Here is a 26,286-nt window from a genome sequence, read left to right as displayed (position 1 = left end):
GCTTACTGGAAAACAATCAGAGTTTTATAATGCTGTCTTCTTCCTATAGAGACCAAACGGGGCTGATGATGTTACTGTCTTGGTAGTGAAATGGTCTCTGTGGTGCCAACAGGACAAAAATGCCCCTTAACGTTATAAAAGGGAAGATAAGAGCCCCGCCGACGTTACGAAAGAAAACAGAAGAGCTAAAGCATTCGGATAATTGGTTTACAGGAGCTGAAAGATCCTGGCAAAGTGGAATAGAGGGTGATTTACTGTAGACAGGCACAGCTCCACAGTTCTGCAAGCGTGGATCGTTTCTGCTCCATTCAGTAGCACTTCCACTGCCAACCTTGTCGGAAGCACAGCGTGAGCCCGTGTGCCATGGCCTCCCCGATCAGTCAGGAGAGGAAAGATCCTGAATTTCATCATGATTCTAAAATGCATTTCAGAACTCTGGTCTGAATGAGAGTGGGAAGATGGATCTGCACACGTAAACACAACATCGCTTCAAAATCTGCCACTTTTGATAGCACAGATGAAAAAAATCCACTTTAATTTGAGGGGCAACTGGAGAGGTTCTTAGAAATAAAACCACCATCTACTGAGAGTTTGACTGAATTAGTGGAAACCACATCCAGCTCAGGAAACTCTGATGGGGGTTCAAATAGTTGAGAGCTGGAGGGAACCTGAGGGAAGTTCTTACACTCTTCCCCAGGCATTTTCTTTCAGCCAGTGCTGGAGACAGAAGCCCAGGCTAGAGAGACCTCGTGCCTGACCTGGCATGGCAGCTTCTACCTTCCTCAGACAAGGTTTTGCATTCTCCACCCTGATATCCACCCCATCCACACGTGAACAACCATCTTGCTGCAAACTACTGGTTTATGGCCTGTTTCAGGCAAGAGGTTTCTCTACGCTGCAGACTTAAGTCCTTCAACGTGGAAGAGCAACTTCTTCTCTGGTTCTCTGACAAAACAGAGTCTTATTCCAAATGCTGTCAGTAACGCACGGTTTGACCTCAGGGAAGTCCACGCATCTAATTTATTTGTGTAACAGCCTCACTTATCTATTATGAGACAGAATAAAAGCGGATGTGAATTTTTACTTACAGTGATTTTGTTCAAATTTAAAGTTACAGATGATAAAAATCAACATATTCAAGTTACAAAAGCAAATGATTAGTGACACACAGATTTATTATAATAAGCCCGATCAAGGAGGGACTTGCCTGCGATTGTGACATTGTGACAACAAAACAGGTTGTAGTTTCACAAACCCAGCCAAAACCAGCATCCGTCAGTTCGGTGACTACCTTCCCAACCATTGATTCTCACCCCATGCCTGCTCCCTCCTCGTACAGAAGCTGTCCTGGCTTCCTAAAAGTGGGTTTGCTCTACTGCTGAATCAGAACCATTGAACTCAAAGGAGATACAGGCTCCACCGTGCGTTACAGGTTCCTCCTTAACCTGCCACCGCCTATTCCTCTTTGTACACACGAACGAGGGTTCCATTTTCCCTCTGTGCCACAGGAGCCAGCAGCCTGCCACATCTCCCCCAGCTAACACACTTTTCTGCTCCGTGGGAGACTAAATCCTATACCTTCAAGTCTTTTAATTGGCAAAAAGAATAAAACCAGGAGCAATATTGTTGAAGCTGCATTTAGTTTGAATTTTGCTGCATCTGGACAAACCAGAGGAAAGGACTCTCGAGGGTGAAAGTGTGTTGATTTTTCTCGATTATACCAAGTGGCCTAATAAGAGAGATTATCTCCCCCTGAGAATCTCACCTCTATAATGGCAAAACACACCAAAATACCTGCCCACCTATTACAGAGAGAGGAAGGAAGTCTTCTCTTACAATACTAACAACCTGGAAATCAGAGACGTAAAACTGAATCACAGCAACTACAGGAGCTGACCACAGTGGACCATTTCTCCTCAGTTTGAGAGCAAATACAGCTCAGAAGCACCATCATGTAAGAAAACACAAAGCTGCAAAAGAGTGATTGAAGCATCTTGAATTGAGTCAAGGAAAAAGGCACTAATTAATATAAATAATTTTCTTGTTATGCTGCCTTAATAATTAATTTTATTTTAAAAGCAAACTTCCTGTGCTGAAGAACATGTACAGATCCTTGGTGTGGTTAATGACAAATAGCCAGTGAACCTTCAGGACTGATTTTCTAAAGAAGCTGATGCACCTGACATTAATCTCCAGTCTTGACATCTCTCCAGCACCTCAGTTGGTGGCGTGGTATGGACAGAGAACTCGCTGTTAATCTCAAAGTGTAGCTACAGCTAGAGCAACTGGGTGACTTGCCCAAGATGATGACAAGTAATCTCAGCAAAGCAGAAGTGAGCCAAGAAGCCATCCCTTAAGAGTCTAACAATATTTGTATCCATCTCTGCTGGCAGGGATTGCATTGGAGTATTGTAGGACTGGTGTTGTGAACGGGGGTATCATAGAACCACAGAATGGTTTGGGTTGGAAGGGACCTCAAAGATCATCCAGTTCCAACCCCCCTGCCATGGGCAGGGACACCCTCCACTACACCAGGTTGCTCAAAGCCTCATCCAACCTGGCCTTGAACACTTCCAGGGATGGGGCAGCCACAACTTCTCTGGGCAACCTGGTCCAGTGCCTCACCACCCTCATTCTAAAAAATTTCTTCCTTAGATCTCATCAAAATCTACCCTTACTTAATCAAATACAACCTTACTCCTTCTGGAGGACCTGTAGGAAGTTATCTCAGGAGCCATTTAACATACCTGGAGCTGCTTCAGTAGTTCACAGCAGGTCAGAGGCAAAAAGAGGACAAAGAGCTAAGGACAGCTTCCAACTCACACAGAGGTAAGGAAGGTAAAGATCGGGATGGCGACTGTGTAGTCAGCAAACAGCAAGCTCCGAGTACTCAAAAGTCAGAGGATAATTATCTGCCAGAATTAATTTACTAAACACTAGGAAGAGACCTACAAAAGCACAGAAGGCAATCTAAACAGCATGGCAGAGAAAACATCTCTGGGGTTTGAGCTGCTTGCTTTAAGTGTGACAAGCTAGCGCCGAGTCCTCAGTGAATGTAATTAATGGTAACAAAGCCCTTCCTAGAAAAAATTCTACTTGCAACAAAATCCACAACTTTCATAATAAAGCTTTTCGCTCCTAAAACCGATATTAAAAGCTGACTCTGGCTGCAGCCAGTACCCGTATCACAAGGTTATGAAGTCCTCTGAGATGAGGCATCACAGACTGTTACACAGTCACCCCCAAAGCTCTAAAAACTGTGTATAAATCTTTCCTTCAGACACTGCAATGTAAAAATCCTGAGTGAATATCAGCATTTCTAGCACTTCAAGAATTTTCAAGTTTAATGAAAAACAGAGGAACACAAAAACGCTTGAATTATATTGACTTGAGAACATCAGCTTCTTGCTCTGGTTTCAGTCAAAGGGGAGAGCAGAACTCAACTCAGAAAAACCCACGTATTTCCAGTTTGTCTAAGTAACAGGTTCCAGCAGAAGTAGGGGCACATGAAATTACCCACACAGGCACTTCATCCACATCCCAGAGAGGCTTTTGCTGATGGTCTGAATCCCTGACCACTAACAAGAACGCCAAGGAGAACTAAGCTGATTTCCTGGTTTCATTTTGCTTGACTACAGACCAAGCAGGATGTTTCTTTTTCCACCTCAGTGAAACACAGACCCTCAGAGAGTAAGTTCTCCGAGTTGCTTCTGCCCAGGGCTGTAACCACATAAACAGCAGCAGAAGCCAGACGTCCTTCCCTGAAAAGAATAACTCATGTGTTGCACCCGTGACTGTGTCAGTGCAGGTGGCTTTACAGAGCTGCCAAAGGTCTCCGTTTGAAGAAGACTCTACTAGAATGAGTGTCAACAGCTGAAGGGAAATAAATGCTTTGCAATGAGAAATGGTATTACTTTTCTAAGGCTTTGCATAAAGCTACTTCAGGAATGTGGAAGGCAATACCAAGGAAGGAATCTTCTCACACAGTACTTTTTTCAGTAAGAAATCCTGAATTGACTCCCCTGAAAGCACTAGGTTTTCTCCACAAGACACTATCCTCTTACAGCTCATAAGTGCTGAGCAGTGCCAATATCCTCCAACGATAACAGGGTCTTCTTACATTGAAGGTTACTCAGATAATTCCAGCATATCCTTCTGAATAAAGGCAACTAAGGAAAGGTTAAGGTACCTTTCAGCAGTGTTTCTGCGGTGGTGCGGGGCTTCATGATCTGCCTGTCTTCCACTTTACTATCGGATCCATCATCTTCTTGAATCTCTATGTCGGAATCATCGTTATCTGGTTAAAACAAAAGCAGTTGACAAATATCACTCAAACCAACCCACAACTCAGAACAGCAGTTGGACACGAGATGTGCTAGCAGTCTCTACCTTTGTTCAAGTCCAAGATTAATCGAAAACGTGGTTGCAGACAGAGCATTGGCTCTACTGATGAGCACAGGGAAAGAGTCAATGTCCACATCCTAAGGCAGGCATCCTTCTACACGTAAGTGCCAAAGAAGCATTCAACATAAGCCAATGTCTTGGGACAATCCTCAGATCATACCCTAAAGGCGCTGTTCTAAACACACTCTCTGGGTGCGAAGCATACGTTCCATCAGAAGGTGCTATTTCAGCAACTGATTGAAAGTTAAAAATCTTTTAAAAGCATTCAGAAAGTGTGGGCTTATTAATGCATCTCCTAGTCTTTTACCCTGACATAAGCAATATCAAAAACGTCCCCTTTGACTCTCTGCCTTTCACTAAATCATAGGTTAGAAAAACAGAAAGAGACATCCCCAGATAAATGAAAGCAGTTACAGCCAAACCCAAGATGGCTGGAGAGGCAGGAAAGCTTCCAGAGATGCAGGAACTACTTCTAATATTTTCATAATCTGCCTTTGTTTTCGTCTTCCTATCCAAACTAAACCCTACTTAGTCCTTTACTGTTGGTTCCTCAGCCACCAAATTAGAACAAACCTAATGGACTTAGAATAAATTGTCCTTCAGATGTTTGAAAGGATGATAAAAGTCTTTGGATACTTCAGAGTGCTTGCAGAGAAAAGGGCAGACTGTCCTCCGTGTCACCTGCACGAGTCCTACCTTGAGGTTCACGTGCATGGTCAACTAAACTGATTCTCCTCTGAGCCTATTCTGAAGCAAAACAATGGGTGGAAAGATTGGAGCAGGCTCTACTCCGCTGAAGTCTCCTTCTACCCCATGAGCTTTTTCCCTTCTCTCCTTGCTCGTGCCAACCTGCTTGTGCAAGCTCCTTGGCTCGCTACGACCATGCTCTGCTTTCCAGCTACTGCCCACTTGTGATCATTTACTTCCCTCTTCAAACATCCAACGAATGAGCCAGATCCTCAGCTCCTATCATCTCAGGAACTCTTCTCACTCGTGTAGAGATGAGCCCCTCTACACCCACGGATCCCACAGTCTGAAGCTGATGCCATGTGGTTGCCCACCCGCAGGAGCTTACGGAATCGGCCATGCTACGACAAACCCAACAGCAACAATAGCTGGTCATTATTGAGAGAAAATAGGCAATTCTTTCCCAGGTACGTTTAATTACACACATGTCTGAGCTGAAAATGGAAATAACTACTTTAATTACGATTAGTAATGAGCTAACACATCTTTGCAACATTTAATTATTGGACAATATACAAATATTAGACATTTTTCCGTGATCTTTTTCATTGCAATATTAAATTAATGACAAAAATATAACAGCAAGGGATATATTTGATACCCTGGTAAGATTACAAGGCTCCAACAACGTTAGCTACAGTTTCTATCTGTGTTGCACTTTCTTCTTCGGCCAGTGAAGGAATCACTCCCTGCTGCGTGACCCGAATACCGGGTTTGTTTACCTGGGATTCAGGAAAACGACGTAAACTCCTGGCAAAGAGCCACGCGGAGCCTAAAGGAAGGCTTCAGGTTCGTGCTCTGGATGTTAAAGAGCAAGACTGCCTCATCGGCGATGGCTGTCACCGCTGTCACTGAAACACCCTCGGGTGCAACATGTGAAATGTATTTCCCTTGGGACAAAGCAGTCGTAAGAAGATGAGAATAAACAGGCACAAATCTGCCATTTCCCTTTCGCTGCACGGCGACGTCCTCTCTCCCAACCACCCACGCTGATGGCTTAATGCTCCCCTGAACCCTTCCAGCTCCCGACAGCGCACTCCCGGGCACGCCAGCCGTTTCTGACCCATTTCAACTTGCAAAAAGGAAGCTTATTTCATCATATAATTCCCCACTGTACCTTTCTGTTGGTAAGTGGGACCTGCAGGGAGATCCCATGGTGAATAAGTGACCTGCGATAGAAGTGACACCTACTATGGAGAGAGCATCGGTGGCTGGAGGGCCCCACGCTGCTGCTTTATGAAAGGAAAAGGTTCCAACACGGCTTTTCCCTCTCATCCAGGCCTTTTTTTCTTTCCTGCAGGTTCTCTGCTATTTCCAATCCCCTTTTTCTCACACTGTTTCTTTTATCCTTCTCCCCCACTAACTCAGATGTTGTAACTCTTGCCTGTCAGGGATGAAGTTGCAGTTTGCTGCTGTTCAGCCCTGGCAGGGACGCCACAAAATACCTCTGGCAAGCCCCAGAAAAGCACACCGTGCACCCCAGTTCCACCTCTTGTCTTCCACCGTGTGCTCAACAAGCCAAGCCGGCACCAACGGAATGCCTAGCTTCCATGTACATCTTTAAAAATCCTGGATTACTTTTCATAGAATCATAGACTGGTTTGGGTTGGAAGGGACCTCAAAGATCATCTAGTTCCAACCCCCCTGCCATGGGCAGGGACACCTTCCACTACACCAGGTTGCTCAAAGCCTCATCCAACCTGGCCTTGAACACTTCCAGGGATGGGGCAGCCACAGCTTCTCTGGGCAACCTGTGCCAGTGCCTCACCACCCTCAGAGAGAAAAATTTCTTCCTTAGATCTCTTCGAAATCTCCCCTCTTTCAGTTTAAAGCCATTGTCCCTTGTCCTGTCACTGCACACCCTTGTCCAAAGCCCCCCTCCAGCTTTCCTGTAGCCCCTTTAGGTACTGGAAGGCTGCAATAAGATCACCCTGGAGCCCTTGTTTACAATACAAATGAAGAGAAGATTAATCAGGAGAATTATCAGCATTTAAGCACAGTGCATAATTTTTCCTACTAAGTGGTGCCTTTGAAACTCATCTCATTAAGGATTTACAGAGTTTGAATTTTCTCTGAATACCATAGCTGGAATTCTGATGCATGTACCCCAGCACGAAGCACCACTGAGTTGCTACAACGAACACATGCCGGAGGATCAGAAAAGTGGCAGAAACAGTAAAACCTGTGCCTCCAAGCCTCCCGCTCGCCTCTTGGAAACACACTGAGAAACTTTTTAATTTAAAAAAAAAAATACATGTGTTGCTCTAACGCAGCTCAGTGGCTGCTATCACCGAGCCCGGCTCGGTTCATGTAATTCTGCGTAACAGATATCGCAATGCAACAATTCCGGGGAGACAAAGAACATTTTATGGAAAAAAAAACCAGATTTTTTTCTTAGTATCAGCATAAAGCAACAAAGAGAATAAAGCACACTACTACAAATTCCCGTGTGCGAGTACATGGAGTACAGAACACATTCTAACGGAGCTGGATTATGAGATTCGCATGGGTTTACAGGAAGATTATTTGACTTTGCACAATAAATTTCTATTCAGCAATCCACGTGCCCAAATTTAGGCCAAAACCGGCAGTTGACTGGAGCTTAACGATGGCATTTTAACAAGCTCCTGTACTTTTTATGACGAAAAGGTAATCAACAGAACAACTCTATTTTTGGCCCATTTCCCCACTGCTGTGATTTCCTCTGCAGCACGGAGAAGACTGGCAAAACATCAGACTACCTGAGAGAATATCCTGGGATTTTAAACTCCACTTGCCTTATATTTCAACATTCATATTTCATAAAGGTGCGTTTCAGTCAACTAAATTAGTTTCATTTAAAGCAGGCCAGCCATAAAAAGTACATCCTGGTGACAAGCGAAAAACGCTGCTCTCGGAAGACGCGTTATTTGTTCCAAAGTGCACCTACTGTTTCCAGAAAAAAGCTGGAGCAGATACCTGGACTGATACTACTATATTTAAATGATTTGATTTTGGGTAATTTGCAACGCTTGAAGGAAAACCAGCATGATTTAATAACTTACGAGTGATTTCATTACGGATTTGTTAGTTTGCATAAATATTCAAGTAAACGTATCCAACCGTAAAATAAGAAGGTCCTGTGGAGAAGATAACGAGCACAAAGGACATCGTTTATTGATATGCTTTCGAATTGGATGCAAGTGTTGCTTAGCATGTTCAATTTCATAATAAAAATCACTGCTCCAAAAAGACAGGCACTGGCTCCACAGCAATTACTGGATTCAGCAGGATGTTGGCCCTGAGCAACCTGATCTAGTTGGAGATATCCCTGTTCCTTGCAGGGGGGTTGGACTAGATGGCCTTTGAAGGTCCCTTCCAGCCCTAACCATTCTATGATTCTATGATGTTGATTTGGGGGAAAAAAACATCGCGAGAAAATCAAGTGGGCAACTGGTGGCCACTCAATCCAAAATAAAATCCATTTAATAAATAGCATGAAATTTTAGAAAAGGGGGCGGGGGGGGGGGAGGAAGGTGTGAATTTAGATTTTAATGTGATCGAAGGGAGAGTGAAGTTCAGCTCCCACTTGAAAGCCTCGGTTCTACCAAACCCATACTGGTTGTGTACATCGGCCCGAACACTTACGGATTTGCAGCTCTGCAATCTGAACAGGAAGAAACACTGTGATATATAAATTTCAGTAGGGAACATCCTTTGTCCTTAGACCAAAAGCGAGATCCTGCATCTGATCTCTGAGAAAAGTTCATTCTGGTACTGAGAGCTTGGATCAACGTCCTAACGCCTGCGGTTCCTACTAATTTCAGGAGAAAGTTTGGATGTTCAGACCTTCGTATACTAAAACCGGGCAATAACACACCAACAAAAACCAACTGGGAGGCTGTGGAGGTCTAAGTGCACTTTCTTACCTCACTTGGTCATTTTAAAATGGTCTGTTGCTACAGTATCCAAAGTCCCATTTCTAACACCAAGGATGATTAACCACTGCCCAGGGAAGCAATAGGTCTCTGTCACTTGAAATAATTAAAAATAACTCTTGATGACAAGCTCCATTTAAACTGGGATTTGTAGTCTTGGCACAGGAATAAGTAGCTGAGATATTTTTTGGCCCATTTTATAGAGAGGTCCCATTCAGCAACCATAACTATTTCTAATGATCTTAAAAGCCAAGAATCCATCAAAATACTATTAAATGAGCACATGAATTAGCAATTATTTAACAAGCAAAACACAAGACTATTGCAGACAAATTCCAAGTGTCTGCTACAAGAAGATGGATGGTCTGAGCATCCTGCTGGTGACAGTGCTGAGTGTCAGCAATATCATCCAGGCATCTCGCCCTGGTGGGAATTACCCAGTGACTCACTGCTACACTTCAAACACCGCAGTTGTTGCAACAGGGCTTTTGGTTTATCTACTATCAGATTTTAAAGCCATCGATTCTCGAGCAGAAAGGGTACAAGAGATTGGGTGCAGCACCAAACTACAACAGTGTCACATGATTTGCCACCCAAAGCACATCTGTTTGCTTGGTTTAATCGAGCAAGACGATAGAGCTGAGCACATTTTGCTTGGCTGTCAGAAAAGGAGAAGTTAGCTCAGCAAGTAGAACTGGCCAAGGAAACACCCTGGTTGTGTATCGAGCAGAACTGAGGCTCTCCAGGAGCATCAGTTAATCCTATTGCTATTGCCATCAAACTTGGTGGCCTGCTACAACAGTGTTACAGCGCTGGTGGATAAGGGAAGAGCAACTGACACTATCTGGACTCATCCAAAGCATCTGACACTGTCCTGCACATCATCCTTGTCTCTAGATTGGAGAGATCTGGATTTGACGGGTGGACCACTCGGTGGATAAGGAATTGGCTGGATGGTCACACTCAAAGAGTTGCAGTCATCGGCTCCACGTGCCTTGGATGTGCCACAGGGGCAGCATGCGGTGGGAAAAACACCACATTGTATATGGGCTTCTCTAAGAGAATCTTATGTGAAATAAAGATTACAAAAATAACAGCAATTTACTCACCACTCATCACAAAAACACCATTTCTGTACTGCTGCAAATACTTAATTGTGTATATTCTCATCATGTAAATAATATTCAAAGCCTGATCTGTGTCTGGAGTTCGACACCTTCACGTAATTTAAGAAAGGGTTTTCATGCAACTTGGTGTTAGTTTTTCTTTTGTTTTTAGTGTGATGGTTTTAGGGGGATGCTCCGTCACAAATAAAAGACCATTTGCAACGTATGCTCGCAAAAGGAAACCAGAACCATGTGGTTTCTGAATTCTACTAAACATTCTTGCAATATTTGTGCAAATATCAATACATACCTATTGGATTTCTATATTTGTAACACAGACCAGGACCATTCGAACTACGTTCCACAGTTGCTCTTTACAAGAAATACGATTTTGGTGTTAGTTCAGCCTGAAACTCAACGGAGAGCTGTCCAGAACTCCTGCAACTTCTGCTGCAGAGAAACCAACTGTTAATTTACAGCCCTTCTTCCCAAATTAGCAGGAGATAAGGTCAAAGGATCCAGACAGTAAGAGAACCACATCAATTACGACAGTACCACGCAAAGGTGAGAGTGCTTGCAGGGGCAGAATGGGCTCTGACTTTTAGCAGTTAATGGTAACAAATTTATCACCGGGTTCCAGCCTGTGCTGTTCTTAGAAGAGTCTCATTAAGTGTTTGCAGCTCTCAGGGACAAAATATAGTGAGAATTAAAGAACCTTCCCTTTCCCTTGTGGGAGACACGGGCCCTGTGCTAGCTCTTTGTGTAGGAAAACAATGAATCTGTTCAAACAAAGCTCACCTCTACCACTCCAGACCTTGAAGATCCAGCTGAGAGTCTGAGGATGCTGGGAGACACCAGGCCAGCCTGCCCACCTTCCACTGAGCTGAGCTGCCAGGGGAAGAAACTAAGCCATTTGTCTCCAGAACCCATTATATGGGCAAGAACAAGTCCAAGCAGGTCCTACTTTAACAGTCCTGCGAGCAGCCACGATGTATTTGTTGGGTTGAAGGCCCAGACAGCAGAGTCCTGAGATTTTTGACAAACCGAAGATGTGAGACAACTCAATATAAAGGCACTTTGCTTTGTGGGGGAGGGTATTACTCAAAAATGCAGGTGAAGTGAGGGAGTACTTTTTTCCTCCCAAAACCTACTTTAGAAAGATGTTTCTGATGGTGAAGAAAAACCCTTCTTTAACCTTCCTTGTGGCTGTCTCATTAGCAGGGCACAGCTTGTCTCAGGAGGAGGATGTAGTGTGAAGAATCTCTAAACTTAGTTGAAAGAAGGTTTAAGTTCTCATGTCCGTAGCACTTCACACCATTTCCCCACAATACTCACAGTACTCGTTGAGTACTAACTGCTGGACTCTACTCCAGGTTGTAGAGCTCTTGGGAATCCTCTACAGCAGAAACTCCTTCCTTTCTCGTGCTTCCTATTTCTAATGGGAATTTCTCTACGAAACTTTGGGGGATTTGGGGAGGAAAAGCTGTTCAGTGATGCTGCACCGGTTCTGCTGCTGTTTGTTTCATCTTGTGTAAAAAAATGTATTTTTCTGACGATTAAAGATCCTGGGATTTAAATAATAATGAGCAGAGGAGAGTGGGGTCTGGTCTAAGGGGAAAGCACAGCCTCATACCCAGTAATTAGACATTAGCAAACCGTGGTCTGAGAGTGCTTTACAACATTCAATAAATAATTAACCTCACAGCACCCAGTAATGAAGCCGTGCTCCATGCTCGTGCCTTCCAAATTTATTGTCTCAGTTACAACTCTGCTGCTCTGCAGACTTCCACACCATGAGCAGGCAAAGGCAGACCAGAGCTGACAAAGATGACTTGATTTTCCAAGGTTATGGGACAGTCAATAAATGAGCCAGCACTGAAAACCAGGATCCTGGTGCTCTTATCACTAGAATCATTACTAATTATGACAATTAAGTACTTGAATAAAGATGTATTATGGCAATATTTTTAGGTCATTAGAAGTCATAATCATGTGTTCTTAGGTGGCAGTTAAATCACTCACTAAAAGGCAAGGTTCATATTATTTCATTTATGCAAAATGACTAATAGTTTTCCAAGTGAAAATCCACAGATGAGGAGAAAGCAGGTCAGCAAATTTCCACGTTATACTTCATAATGCTAATTACTGATGATAGATGTTCTTCTCCTCTTGAACTTATTTTCCCTGGAAACTGTCAGCAGGATCTGGACTTCTTCACTCAAGTAAATCCTTGAAACAATTTCATTTTCTTGTAATTTATCTTACAAATTCTACGTATCAGTTAAAATTTCTTTAATTTTTACTGCACTGACATAAGAAGATGAGATCAAAGATGGGCAGAAATGAGTGAATTTCCTCTTTCATGAGCTTGCTCTGAAAATCTCTGCCAGCAAACAAACTGTGAAGCGTAACTTTTATGTCCTAACTCAATTTCAGCTTTCATGAACTCTCTCTCTGATCCTGAGAATTAACTCCCCTTCTATTTTTTTCCCACTACCATATAAAAATGCACATGTTGCAATATTAAATTCACAGGGGTAATTAATGAGGAAGTTCTTGCTGGTGCTTGGCTCAAAAGGAGCAAAATCTGGTTTGTCAGTTTTCTGCAAAATCTCAAGAGATTATTATTCCCTTCTGATCCTCAGCTAGCATTCTAATTAATTAAGAGTAAGTTTAGAAAACAAGAAAAAATAAAATCAAATTTTAATTGCATTCACATTTTGCAGGTACACTAGAATGAAGCAAAAGCAAGCAGGCAGACGTGGCCCCCACTTTGAATGTTAGTGATACTAAAGAGCTTTCAAATGGAGAGTTTTTCATTTGTGAAATTTATGACCTAATAGACACATCACAGAGACTTAATCTGAACACATGACCTACCTCCATGCCATGCAATGTGGCAAGCTAACTGCTGAAGACAGAAATGATACCCCAGTTTTGCAAGGCACACCTTAAAATTATTATCACTCCACTTTTTCTAATAGCCTGTTGACTGTCACCCATCCCATGTCTCCTCTGCTTCAGGCTTGTAAGTGGATATTATCCATAAAGTAGCCAGTAGTTCACAATTTTTTCTGGTAATACAGGGGGTGAAGAAATCCCACTTACCTCCACTCTTCAGCAGGTGCTGCTCCTCTTCCTTCAGCCTGTTCTGCATAAGATGTAGCATGTTTGCTGCTTCCTGTAAGAGGTAAAACCAACGGAATTAGGAGAGCTGCCACATTGCTCAGTCGAGTAGCTAACTGGATGGTCCTACAACAACAGTTAAGGGCACTCACAGGCTGAATGAGAACAGAAAACTTCAGCACTGAAAACATGTTATGAAAAAAAGGTCTGAATCGAAACATGGGAGCTCCTACTCACTTTGCCCATGAGGGTCAGGTTATAAAGCAGGCACCCAGGTGAAACAGTGCCCTGAAAATCAACCATGCATTCCCACCAGCTGCAACCTCACTTATCACATTGAAAATGAATTCAGTTGTCTTCACCCAACAGAAAATTACTGCCCTTACAGAATGAAAGGGCTTTCCTTTGGAAAGCAGTCTTTGGCAGTTGTTTTCAACCAATACATCATCAAAAACTTCATTGCGAAACAACCGCAGCTTCGTCATACACGAACCAAACCAGGATAAATTCACACATTTCCACTTATGTAAACGAAATGGGAGGAAAAACCCCAATCCATAAGCTGGAGAAGTACAGCCATATACTACAGTCCAGTATCCAGGTGCAAAGGAGGACGAAGCCAGTAAGGCTGCACAAGGAGATCTGTTGATTTTGTTTTCTGAATACAGCAGGTTGTCAGATAAAAACATGCTGAGAAACACTGTCGTGATGACAGTAGGATAAAGTCACGACAAACGCGGTTCGGAGCAAGTGGAAAAAGGCAGGTCCAACAGTGGCTGCTCTGCTGAGGAAGAGAAGGAAATAACAAGTCTCAACCCACTCAAACGAAGGCCAGCGATAACAGAAAATGCTGCAAAAAGGCCCACAAGGACTTATAAAACCTAAATCTTGCCCAGTCAACCAAGTAAGAAACGTGACAGCCCAGAAGGGAAGAAGGAGGCTGGTGGCAGTGGTGGTTAAAATAGACATTCTCATTCCAGCATAATGGATGAGTCCGAAAACATGGCTGGCTCTGCAGACACTAACTGATGAGAGTAATTTTAATCTGCACTTGCAGAGCATCACAGACCAGGCAGACTGAAGGGACTGTTTGATTGCTGAACACCACAAAGCAATCGTAGGGGGTGTTGCGCTGAGTTCACAAAGTTCTCTGGCCAGGTAGGACTCAAATCCAGCAAAGATGCCAAGATCCTGAATTTTAGGAACTAAGGTTCACTATTCCAATAGCAGCATCAGACAGAAAAATAGGGTTTTAGGGATCTCTAGTTTAAGTTTGGGTAATGTTAATGGTGAACAGCAAACTAAACTATCAGTAGAGTAGGCAGGATGTGAATGCAGACAATCAGGTTCAGATAGAACCTACAACACTAAACAGGTGGTAAACAACGGATGGAAGGATTTAGGCACAAATTTTGCAAGCTTTAGGCTCTTCTACAATTCCGGTCAAGCAAGACAAGTAGATGAGAACACTAATTGACTGTGGATTGAACTAAGATTTTTCTGAGCCTTTGATTGTCTTTGCAAAATATTCATACAGTTAAAAAAAAAAAAAGACAGACACCGGTTGCTCTGACATGGTCAAATCTGCACATTTACAGTGCACTTGCAGAAAGGAAACAGAGGCTTAGCTGGAATATCCGTGGGAGAGAGGGAAGTAAGAAGAAAATCTGAAAATGGTTCAAAGGTGGGCCATTTTTTTACACTTGCTGATGGAAATGCGTATCCATAGGTATGGCAATGCAAGCTGAGAAAGGACAATCTCCTCCCACCAACCTTTAGGCAAACCACCAAGTCCCACCCAGCACATAAGGAAGTTGCTGGAAACAGGCCTGGGGAGCAGCTTTCATGATGCATCATGACTTGGCATAAAGGTCTGTGTCTTGGGAGTTGAAATTCACGCTGAAAAAGCTTGCAGAGAAGATGTTTACAGGTGGCAAAGGGAAGTGACAGAAATCCCCTGTACCGAGTGAGAAATCCAGTCCGGTGCCTTTCTCAAGGCCCCAGAGGGAATAAATTCTGATTCAAAAATCTGCTTTGGGCACCTATGCAGAGTGTCTGCTGTACAAACGCTCCAGGACTAATACAGACGATGGCCCCACAGATGTTAGGAAGACTGGAAGTGATTGCTTGGGATTGTAGAAATAACACTGCAAAACATATAGAAAGTAACATAAATTACAGAAATAACGCAGCAGGCATGACGGCTTCCAGGGCTATAAAGCAGAAAGGTCACGATGCAAAATCATGCTGAGTAAGACACTCCAGCAGCAACTTGCAACCATATTGAAAACCCTGAAGTGATGGATATATATTCTCCAGGGAGAAGCACGTTCCATCTGCAAGAATGAAGAAGGAAAAGACACAAGCATCTTTTTATGACTGTTTCAGAACGTTTTAAATACCTTATTTAGAAGACTGCTCTTCTTTATTAATCCCTTCTATAGGGAACAAAGGACAGTGAGGACAGAAGAGTGTGACTGGAGATGAAACCAAAGGGAAGATGCAAGGATGCCCCAGCAACCATTTACAACACGGCCTCCCCAGCGCTACGTCTCTGGGACAAACGGAGTGAGTGAGGGCTCAACCAGCCCCCTGAACCTCAACCCCCAGGGTTGCCCCCTGCGCAGCGCATATGGCAAAGAAAAGCTACGGGGAGGAAAAAAACAAAGGACATTTCGTGGCAGTCCCCGGCATAAATACAGACTGGGTGGTGATTGGATCGAGAGCAGCCCTGAGGAGAAGGACTTGGGAGTACTGGTGGACGAGAAGCTCAATATGAGCCGGCAATGTGCTCTTGCGGCCCAGAAGGCCAACCGCGTCCTGGGCTGCATCAAGAGGAGCGTGGCCAGCAAGTCGAGGGAGGTGATTCTCCCCCTCTACTCTGCCCTCGTGAGACCTCACTTGGAGTACTGCGTCCAGTTCTGGAGTCTCCAACATAAGAAGGACATGGACCAGTTGGAGAGGGTCCAGAGGAGGGCCACGAAGATGATAAGAGGGCTGGAGCACCTTTCCTATGAGGACAGGCTGAAAGAGTTGGGGCTGTTCAGCCTGGAGAAGAGGAGGCTCCGGGGTGACCTTATAGCGGTCTTCCAGTACCTCAAGGGGGCCTACAGGAAAGATGGGGAGAGGCTGTTCAGGAGGGCCAGTTATGATAGGACAAGGGGTAATGGTTTTAAAATAGAGGGAGGTAGGTTCAGGTTGGATATTAGGAAAAAATTTTTTACTATGAGAGTGGTAGAACACTGGAACAGGTTGCCCAGAGAGGTGGTGGATGCTCCATCCCTGGAGACGTTCAAGGCCAGGTTGGACAAGGCCCTGAGCAACCTGATCTAGCTGGAGATATCCCTGTTTGTTGCAGGGGGGTTGGACTAGATGACCTTTGAAGGTCCCTTCCAGCCCTAACCATTCTATGATTCTATGTCACAGGGATAAATTCATAAACCCAGCAAACATTTAAAAAACGTTCACAGACCACTGAAACGCTGGGTACAGATATAATCAGTGCCTCATACTGTAACGCCAGGCACAAGTTAAGAGAGCTGAAGGTGGCAATCCAAATCCCTCCCTGCACCCCGCGCCGCTCGCTCCTTCCCTTTCATCACCCTCCCGCTCTGGTGCGAGCATTTGCGCAGCGACACACAAGAAACCTGGTGAAAATTAATCCATCAAAACAAAATTAAGCCAGGTGAATTCTCTGCAGCAGTTCAGCAGGTGGCTGGGCAAATTCTTGACTGGCACAGTGGAGGACAGGGAGGTGCAGTCGTGGGAAACATAATGGTGATAAGATGGGGTACTCTTTGTTTCAGCTTCAGTGCTGGTTTATGGACTTAAAATACAAGATAAATTAAGTCCAAGAAGATGGTTTAACCACACAGATGAGCTGCTTCTCCCTCTTCCCTTTAGCCCCTTACTCGTGCTGGTGCCAGCAGCTCAGCTGACCTTGTACCACGCCAGCCCAGACTTAACTGGGAGGAAAACGTAGATTTTTCTACCGGTTTAGATTTCCGAGTAGCTCAATACACGGTTGGTCGAACGCTGCTGTCAGCCCAAGGCTGCTGCTGAGACTGTACATGGTCCCTTTCACCAGTAGCCCATCGCCGCCCCAGTTTGGCTGCGCTGCCAGGCTACACCCTGCAAAAGCTTATCGAAAACTGCAGCAACAAAACCTGTTTCCAAAGGGCAGTCCTAAACCAGTATGAACCAGAAAGCTGTTTACAATTCATAACAAGTAAGATCTTCAAAGGAGGCAGCAGAAGTGATGGCAGATCATATATTTAGAACGTAAACAAAATTTATCATGTAATTATTTAAAGTTATATATTCACTTAAAAGAATCTGCAGAGTCAGTGGCAGCTTCAGCTTCCCTTTCTCCCTGCTGCTTTTAATGACTGCAATCATCAGGCTGCAGTTTACTGGTGTGACTGGCTTCCACCTTCCCTGCAGACACCACTCCCCACACCTCACATCATCTTAACAGACGTGATTTGTATCAGCTCAGCGAAAACAAGGCCATGCTAATCAGAGATGGTTTTTGGTTCTAGGCTGGCCACTTCTGGGTGACCCAGGGCTTCTGAAACATGACGAGGCAGAAAAGCGAAGGGTGTGATGACCATAGAATCACAGAATGGTTTGGGTTGGAAGGGACCTTCAAGCCCATCTAGTTTCCAACCCCCTGCCATGGGCAGGGACACCTTCCACTACACCAGGTTGCTCAAAGCCTCATTCAACCTGGCCCTGGACACTTCCAGGGATGGGGCAGTACTCTTTAGGTACTGAAAGGCTGCTGGACGGTCTCCCCAGAGCCTTCTCTTCTCCAGGCTGAACAGCCCCAACTCTCTCAGCCTGTCTCCATAGCAGAGGTGCTCCAGCCCAAAGCATCATCTTCGTGGCCTCCTCTGGACCTGCTCCAGCAGCTCCATGTCCTTCTGATGTTGGGGACCCCAGAGCTGAACGCAGCACTGCAGGGGGGTCTCCCTTGACCTGCTGCCCACACTGCTTTGGATGCAGCCCAGGACATGGTTGCCTTTCTGGGCTGCCAGCACACGGTGCCGGCTCATGTTGGGCTTCTCACCAACCAACACCCCCAGTAACGCTGCGGATGCTCTTTCAACACTTAACATCGTACTCAGGCTAGCGCTGCATGCAGGACAACAGTCAGGTTTTCTGCGTAGAGGGACAGAGTGACAGCTCCATGAAACAAGAGACTTGGCCTTGACCTTACAAAGCACTGGTGGGGAATGGCCTGGGTGCCTCGGGACGCTGTAGGGGCAGAAGCCAACATTTCAGGGCCCTGTTCAGTCTCTCCAGTATCAAACAAGACTGAAATGCTGCAGGCAAACACTGCACATATCTTACTCTGCAAATGAACTTTACCCAAATGAAGTGGCAGCACACGCTGTGTAACCACAGTGACAAATTAACACAATCAAAGTGCCAGTCAACACAAAGGCAGGGCCAGCCTGCCCCGTCAGAGGGGGCTCCCAGCCTTTCAGGACACCAGAGATTACTGAGGATGAAAATCCTGCTTTGGAGGCAAACAGATCTCTGCTGAGATGGAACTTTTCCTCCTCTGTCTCATCTATTACGCAGCCTTTTCTGGGTGTAAATCTGCCCTTTAACGAGTAATAAATCAATCACTTTGCAAACTCAGAGCAGCCAGCCTAGTGAAACGGGGAGCACGGCAGAACATTGTGGCCAACATTTAGACCTGCAGAACAACCCCAGCTCCAAGGGACCTTCAGAAGTCCCCAGCCCAACCTCCTGCTAAAGCAGGATCAGCAACAGGATCAGACCACAGTGCTCAGGGCTTGAGCTAGTTGAGTCTTAGAAACCTCCAAGGGGAGAGACCGATCAACCTGTCTGGGCAGTCTGTTCTGATACTTGACTATCCGAACAGTGAAAAAGTTTCCTTGTATCACCAAGTCAGAACTATTTTTATTGCCAGTAATTTATCCGTGTCTTTTAGCATAGAAGAGTTCAGTTCACCTTAGTCACCAGTTGTGTCACCACCTTTCCATAGCAGGCACCTTATCTTGTGACAGAGAACCAAATGGTCTACATGCAGTCGATAGCAAAAGGAAATAAAGATTCCTTTTGTTGACATCCTAGGACAAGCAAAGGCTTTAAAACAAAATTCCCTTTATGTTTACAATCAGCTGTGCCCAATTCAGCAAGAACATTGCCCATTTTCTACAGCACATTGAATGCACTCAAGACAAACGTAGATTTTTCTGTAGAACGGAGTTTGAATGAGCACAATATAGATATTCTGTATCTCAGTCTACTTTAATTGGCAAAGCAGATGGCTTTCCATCTCATGTCTGACTAGGAAAGCCTTTGGAAAACAGTAACGAAACAAAACACATGGCTGTTTGGCAGAATGTTTTAATATAATCTAACCTGTTCTTCTAGCAGCCTTCCAGTACCTAAAGGGGCTACAAGAAAGCTGGAGAGGGGCTTTGGACAAGGGTGTGTAGTGATAGGACAAGGGACAATAGTTTAAACTGAAAGAGGGGAGATTTTGATGAGATCTAGGGAAGAAATTCTTCCCTCAGAGGGTGGTGAGGCACTAGACCAGGTTGCCCAGAGAAGTTGTGGCTGCCCCATCCCTGGAAGTGTTCAAGGCCAGGCTGGATGGGGTTTTGAGCAACCTGGTGTAGTGGAGGGTGTCCCTGCCCATGGCAGAGGGGTTGGAACTGGACAATCTTTAAGGTTCACTTCAGGGTGAATGGCAGTTGGCTTTGTAAATCTTTTTACAGAAAGCTATACAGAAGCAGAGCCTGAGAATTGCTTTTTCATTTATTGGCTTTTTGTTTAATATGTGTTTTGATTTCTTGAAGAGAAGGATTATTAAGCAGCATGCCATTACAACTCCTGCAAACTCCACACAACTATGTGCAGGGTCTGGGATGGGGGGATTGGTTGGGGGTTTTCTGTTTTTAAGAGAGGCCAATGTGCCACCACAGAGAACACCCTCCAGCAGCAGCCCCACAGACAACTGGCTCTGCCACTGACTCAGTGTTTGCCTTAGGGGAAGTGATCCCGGATTTGAATAAGCCACATGATTTCTTGGCTGCCAGTCCTTTATGATATACCTAATGCTGCTGAGTATTGTTTTACACAACCAAATCAAGTCCCTGAAATCACAGCATGGAAGACAACTCTATGCCCCTGCAGATTGCAAAGCAGCAAGTCTAAAAAAAAACCAGAAAGAACAAAAATGATGCAGTATTTGATAATTTAAAATATCTATTTTCTTTTTTTTTTTTTTTTTTTTAAAGTTAACCTCAAATTTCTGTTGGGGAAATTGTGGAGAAAACACTAGTGGGATTTTGAATACAAAGAATGTGTGCCCTGGAGCCAGCTGGCAGACAACACGGCTCCCACTAAGTAAAAAGAAAAGAAACTGGGAAAATAGGAAGGGGATAAGTATGAAAGAACAACCGGACAACAACCAGAGCTTGCTGACTTTTCCTTGTTCAGATGCTATCAACTTTCACTAAGTTATTTCTTCTGTTCCCAGACATCCTCCCAATCCCAGAAATCTCTCCAGGCATCTGCATGTAACCTTTTCATCTTAGTAAGGGAAAACGATGTTTCCTTCTGCTTTTTTCCTAGTGATTTGCTAGAGAATATTGGTAATCCTACCGCTCTGTAGTACACTTCAAGGGAAGCAATTTGCTGATGGATTGAACCGCTTCATCTTCACCTTGCCCATCAATCCCAGCAGCTGGTTCTTGCTTTGTTATAGCACAAAGCAGCCCAGATTAGCTCTTGCTACCCGCACACAATGGGATTTGTTTTCCATAATTGAGCGTTGCCACTCATTCAGCAGGAGTGAGATATAAGGACGAGGAGAAATCGTGCGGTGCCTGGACAGAGAATGTGACAGTACTCTTAATAAGAGGAAGCCTGCAAGGGACAACAGAAAGCTAAGTGAACACAACATGGAGGTTGCACAGTTAAAGTTCATGATAGCATGGCGTGCCAATCTACCCAGAGCTGTTTTTTAGGAATTGATGATGCTGCTTCATAGAATCATTAAGTTGGAAGGGACCTCTAAGATCATCAAGTCCAACCATCAACCCAATACCACCATGCCCACTAAACCATGTCCTGAAGTGCTACATCTACACATTTTTTGAATGCTTCCAAGCATGGTGACTCCACCACTTCCCTGGGCAACCTGTTTCAATGTTCGACCACTCTTTCAGTAAAGAATTTTTTTCCTACTATCTAATCTAAACCTCTCCTGGCACAACTTGAGGCCATTTCCTCTTGTCCTGTCTCTAGCTACCTGGGAGAAGAGACCAACACCGACCTCGCTACAACCTCCTTTCAGGTAGTTGATGCTTCATATCATGCTGAACGACTATTAAATACCTCACCCTAAATTCAGGTCCAGTTTTATGATTTGAATCGGAACATGGCTACAGTTACGCTGACTAAAAGTGACTGCAATGCTATGGGTGTTTTTGCCTTTTTATTCTGTTGAGGAACAAAGACGATGGGAGAGAGAGAGAGAGAGAGAGAAGACCTATCTGAAAAAGTGGGGCAGAAGAATCTTTACCGACAGGCTTGCCAACGAGGGGGGCTTCAAACTAGGTCTGGCAGGGAACCATGATGATGGCAGCACAATGAGGAGTGGGGTCAGTGTGAACAGTGAAGGGGAGGCTCTGGTACGGTCCCTGTGAGGGCACCACAAGCAGGAATCCATCTCAAATGCCTGTGCATGAGTACACACATCATAAGAAACAAAATAGGAGGACTTAGAAGGTGCACAGGTGCACAGCTTTGATCCCACCAGGATTACAGAAATATGCTCAGACAGCTTCCATGCTTGGAGGGTTGCGCTAGATGGATGTAGGCATTCCAGAAAGGACAGGGAGGAGAGGAGGAGAGACTGCTCCTTCTGCAAAGGAGCAACCTGAATGCGCCAAACATTGCCTTGTGAGAGGTGAGGAGCCCTTTGAGAGGTTATGGTTAAGGATCAGAGAACAAATCGTTGACTTATAAAATAACACAGATCATGCTGGATAAACTAATATTAATTTTAACCTTGAACTTTTAGATGCTTATTCTTAGCAGGTCATCTCACTTCAGTAAAAAACAAACAAACAAACAAAATCCCAAAAGACACAGCTGGCAGTATTACCAGAGAGGTCTTTTGGTTTCCCATCTCTTGTCTATAGTCATTTGACCGGGACTTTTGTGTTCCTACAAAACATACCAAAACTCAAAACTAAAAAATTCCTTTCCATACCACACGACGTCGCACTGAGGAAATAGCGTAGAACCGCAGCAAAGCTGGTGTACAGCTGCTCAGAGCCAGCAGCAAAGCAGGACCTTGTCCTTCTGGCACAGAGAGAGATTTTGCATGTAGAGGTTATTCTTCTTGGACTGATGATGCCACCTCAATAATTGTGAAGTGCTCTCACTGTGATAAAGCTTTCTGATGAATACAGAAGCAGCAAACTTCCCCACTCCCCAATATTAAATCAAGTTCAGGGCTTTGGAGAATGTTGTCTCAAACAAACAATCCACTGCTCCAAATACAGAGTTCTGAACCAGAAAAGAGAATATGAACTTGTTCTAGCAGATTCTCTGGACCCCTCGTCAAGGTTCATGCTAATAAATACATAGCTTTTACAGACATTTATACATCTTCACCATTTTGGCCTGAAGAACATCTGAAAGCCATCACCATTGGCCATTTGAAGTTTTTTAAAGGTCATCCTTCCAGTGGATGAGCACACATTGAATGAACCGAAAATCATCAGCCCCTATTATAAGACCATCTGTCTTCTCCTTATTCTCATTATTCCCATCTTCTCCCTCACCCTCACGTGCAGAAACAGTCATGGCCTCTCAACATTAATAGTCAACAGTCATTTTACAGTAATCATTTCTGTTGAAACACATCTAAAGCATACTTGAGAGTATTTATCCACTTAACTGATACTCACCAGAAGTTCACCAACTGTTATCATAACACTGGCCCCACCAAGTGTCGGTGGCACGGGATGAGGATTCATTTCTGCTGTAGTGTCATTATTTTAAATTATTCACTTGATTCATTGTCCTTTTTCAGAGAAAGTTAGTTTTTCTTTTATCTTGAAACTCTTCTTTTATCCTAGCTATGCATTACCTGTCATTGATGTATCTATTTTCAAAACAATGAAATTGTTTTGAAAAATAGGAAATCTTATGCTACTTTACAAAATGCCTTTGTCTTGCCAGGTTATTCTTTTCCTGTGGTAAACCCTGCTAACCTTGCATTTTGCTGCTTCTTGTGGAAGAATTGTTCACTGAGACCACTATAATAGATACAGCAAAAGTACTTCAACAAATGGGGCAGAAGAGCATTGGTCATTCAAGCTGACAGAATAGCACTTACCCAAGTGAAACACCAAATCTGACTTAGTTGGCTCGACAGGAGACCAAACAGCATCCACGCTGCCCAGATCACAGGCACCACAGAACGCAGCACCCTCCCCCAGTAAATTCTGACACGCCAACCCCAGTGATCACATTTACCAAAACAAACAATTAGACCCATTAGACCACTCCTGAAGTGCACTTTCATCAACAAAAGCCACAAAAACATCTCAAAAGTTTCTTGAAAGGTTTCTTTTTTCAAGGAAATACATGTTAATTAACTGAACTTCATTCATGCCATCATGAAAACTAGGAAAAATGCTGAAATGTTTTCTAATGTACAAAGTCTTTAGGAAGGAAAACTTCTACCAGGGGTCTGGGGGAAAGAGCAGCAAGGACCAGGGTGTCCCGTGGAGCCTTTGCATGGGATTGTGAGAGCAGCAGAAGGCAGAGACAGGAAAAGATACGATTTATGGCTCAGGATACCTACGCTGATGCTATTCTAACACAGCAGCTCTTAATGCTACCAAGCTCGGGCTACACAGTCAGACAGTGAAGCATATTTAAAAACCACCCTTAAACCAACAGGATGTGACACAATCCACAGCAAATTATTGGGAAATTAGATCGGTTTGATGTTTCTCACGTACACTTCTGCTTAAAGCTTCCATAATCACTTAGCAGCTCTAGCTTCGGAACGTCCAGCTCAAACACTGCAATAACCGCTTTTCGCCGAACAGATAAATTGGAGTTGGAAGTGAACAGCACAATTCATAACCTGAAGTTGAGAAGTAGCGTCCTGAGACTTGAGGCAGAGCAGTTACTGTTCCTCTTGAATCAGCAGACTGAGCATGAAGGTCTCACCTAGACATTAATACCTTCCCTTTGGGAACTCAAAAGGAAGGAACTGAACAGAAAGAGCAAATTAGCTCAGGGGGATGAATTCCAACTAGGGTGCCATATTCATGCTTTGTATGAACTCTCTTGGCTTCTCCACACCTCTCCCCTCTTATAAACTAAGTAATTCTTCCAGCGGCACGTTCCTTGAGCAACTTTTGAAGCAATATAAAAGCTTTCTGCACTTTTTTCTACTCCACTTTTTTTCTGTGCCTACACATTACATGTTTTCCATTAGAACGGTCGGGCAGCACGGAGCTTGCCCAAAGAGGCTGTGCAGCCTCCGTCCTTGGAGGCTTTCAAGACTGGACTGGATAAAGTCTTGAGTGATGTGGTCTGGTGCCATAGCTGACCTTGCTTTGAACACAATCAATCTGCGAATCAGTGACCAAGAAAGCAGGTTTAAAAGTTATTTAGCTATTTTGACTGGTTTTCTGTTAAAAAAACAAGCCAACCCAAAACTTTCCACCTCAAATACTCCTCTCTGCTGCTGTCCTTACTTCTTTTGAGCTATACATTAGGATGCATGGCAATTCAAGGAATTTGACACAAGCTACATGAAAGGTCTCACAAAAGAGTACCAGTCTGGCTCTGTGCAACCTTACCCATGGAATCCAGAATCATTTAGGTTGGAAAAGACCTTTAAGATCATCGAGTTCAACCACAGTAGCTGTTTTCACTCAGACTTACTGCCAAGTCACTGTATGAAAGCACAATGACGAAGAAAAACGTGATTCCCACTGTTAATTTCAAACCCCTTCACTATGAGCTCTGCCAGTTCTGGAGCCAACTCTGCATGTTTACGCTACGTTATGGTTTTCCTTTCAGATTCAGCAAGATCCAGATTCAGTAAAGCTGACTAGAGGCTTGAAGGTCAAAGGCCCCAAGAGGAGGTATAGAAATACTCCTGAACCATGCAGGAACCACAGGTGAGAGCCCAGGGAGCAGAACTTTGGAGGTAACACAGCACCGAGCGCATCGCTGAGGAATTCCGTGACTGTCTATGACAGGGCACAGCTTGAGGGGACTGTGAGGAGGCAGAAGACAAAAGGATTGGTAAGGCACCAGCACAGGCTGCAGCATGAGACTAGTTGAGATCACCTCCAGAACTAAGAAAAAAGAGAAGGAAAAAAAAAAAAAGACAGACCCAGACTAACATTTTATGCCCAGAATTTTCTAGTTAAAATGCTTTCATGCAAGTCAGCGCTAACACTCAGGAATTCACTACAGCCTAAAATAACGTGACAGAGGATGGACTTTATCCTGAGAATTAAATGTATTCATCATTGGATACGATGCAAGTTTACCATAACGACTACTCCTCTCCATTTTTCCTATCCGCTTTTGTGGGAGATATGAATTATAATGACTCAATAACAGCTCATCGAGCATTCCCTTCGTGTATCACATTTTGATTGTACCCAGCTTATAAGCAATACTGGTTGGATGTGTGATTTATTTGAATTTAGGTACAATTCTGTAATGTAAACCTGAGGTCAGTTTGCAGTGTCTGAAGAAATTATCGTCCAAATTAATATTGATTGGAAGTTAGTAGTCACAGCTGTGTCTTGTTCACCACCATAAAGCAGTCCCTGTCACATCATTGCCAGAATCTAACCTCAGAATTATCCTGTCCCTGTGTCACAAGGTAGCGCAAACCCTTAAATGTTTGAAGGGGAGTCGGGATTATTCGCTCTTTTCAAGGAGAGCGT

At 44.1% G+C, this 26,286-nt stretch overlaps 1 protein-coding gene across 2 annotated transcripts in view; it reads right to left on the bottom strand.

Annotated features, from left to right (window-relative positions):
- IFT38 (intraflagellar transport 38) overlaps positions 1-26,286 on the bottom strand; it is a 69,474-nt gene that overhangs the window by 8,516 nt on the left and 34,672 nt on the right. For both annotated transcript variants that reach the window (XM_086622338.1, XM_086622339.1), the window contains exons 9-10: positions 13,283-13,355; positions 4,190-4,297 (exon numbers count right to left, since the gene is read on the bottom strand). In XM_086622338.1, coding sequence (XP_086478464.1) covers positions 4,190-4,297; positions 13,283-13,355 — 181 coding nt within the window. The remainder of the gene's footprint in view (positions 1-4,189; positions 4,298-13,282; positions 13,356-26,286) is intronic.

The sequence above is a fragment of the Tauraco erythrolophus genome, chromosome 17 (assembly GCF_009769465.1).
Source record: "Tauraco erythrolophus isolate bTauEry1 chromosome 17, bTauEry1.pri, whole genome shotgun sequence".
Classification (NCBI taxonomy): domain Eukaryota; kingdom Metazoa; phylum Chordata; class Aves; order Musophagiformes; family Musophagidae; genus Tauraco; species Tauraco erythrolophus.
This window is presented reverse-complemented; position numbering and strand designations above follow the sequence as displayed.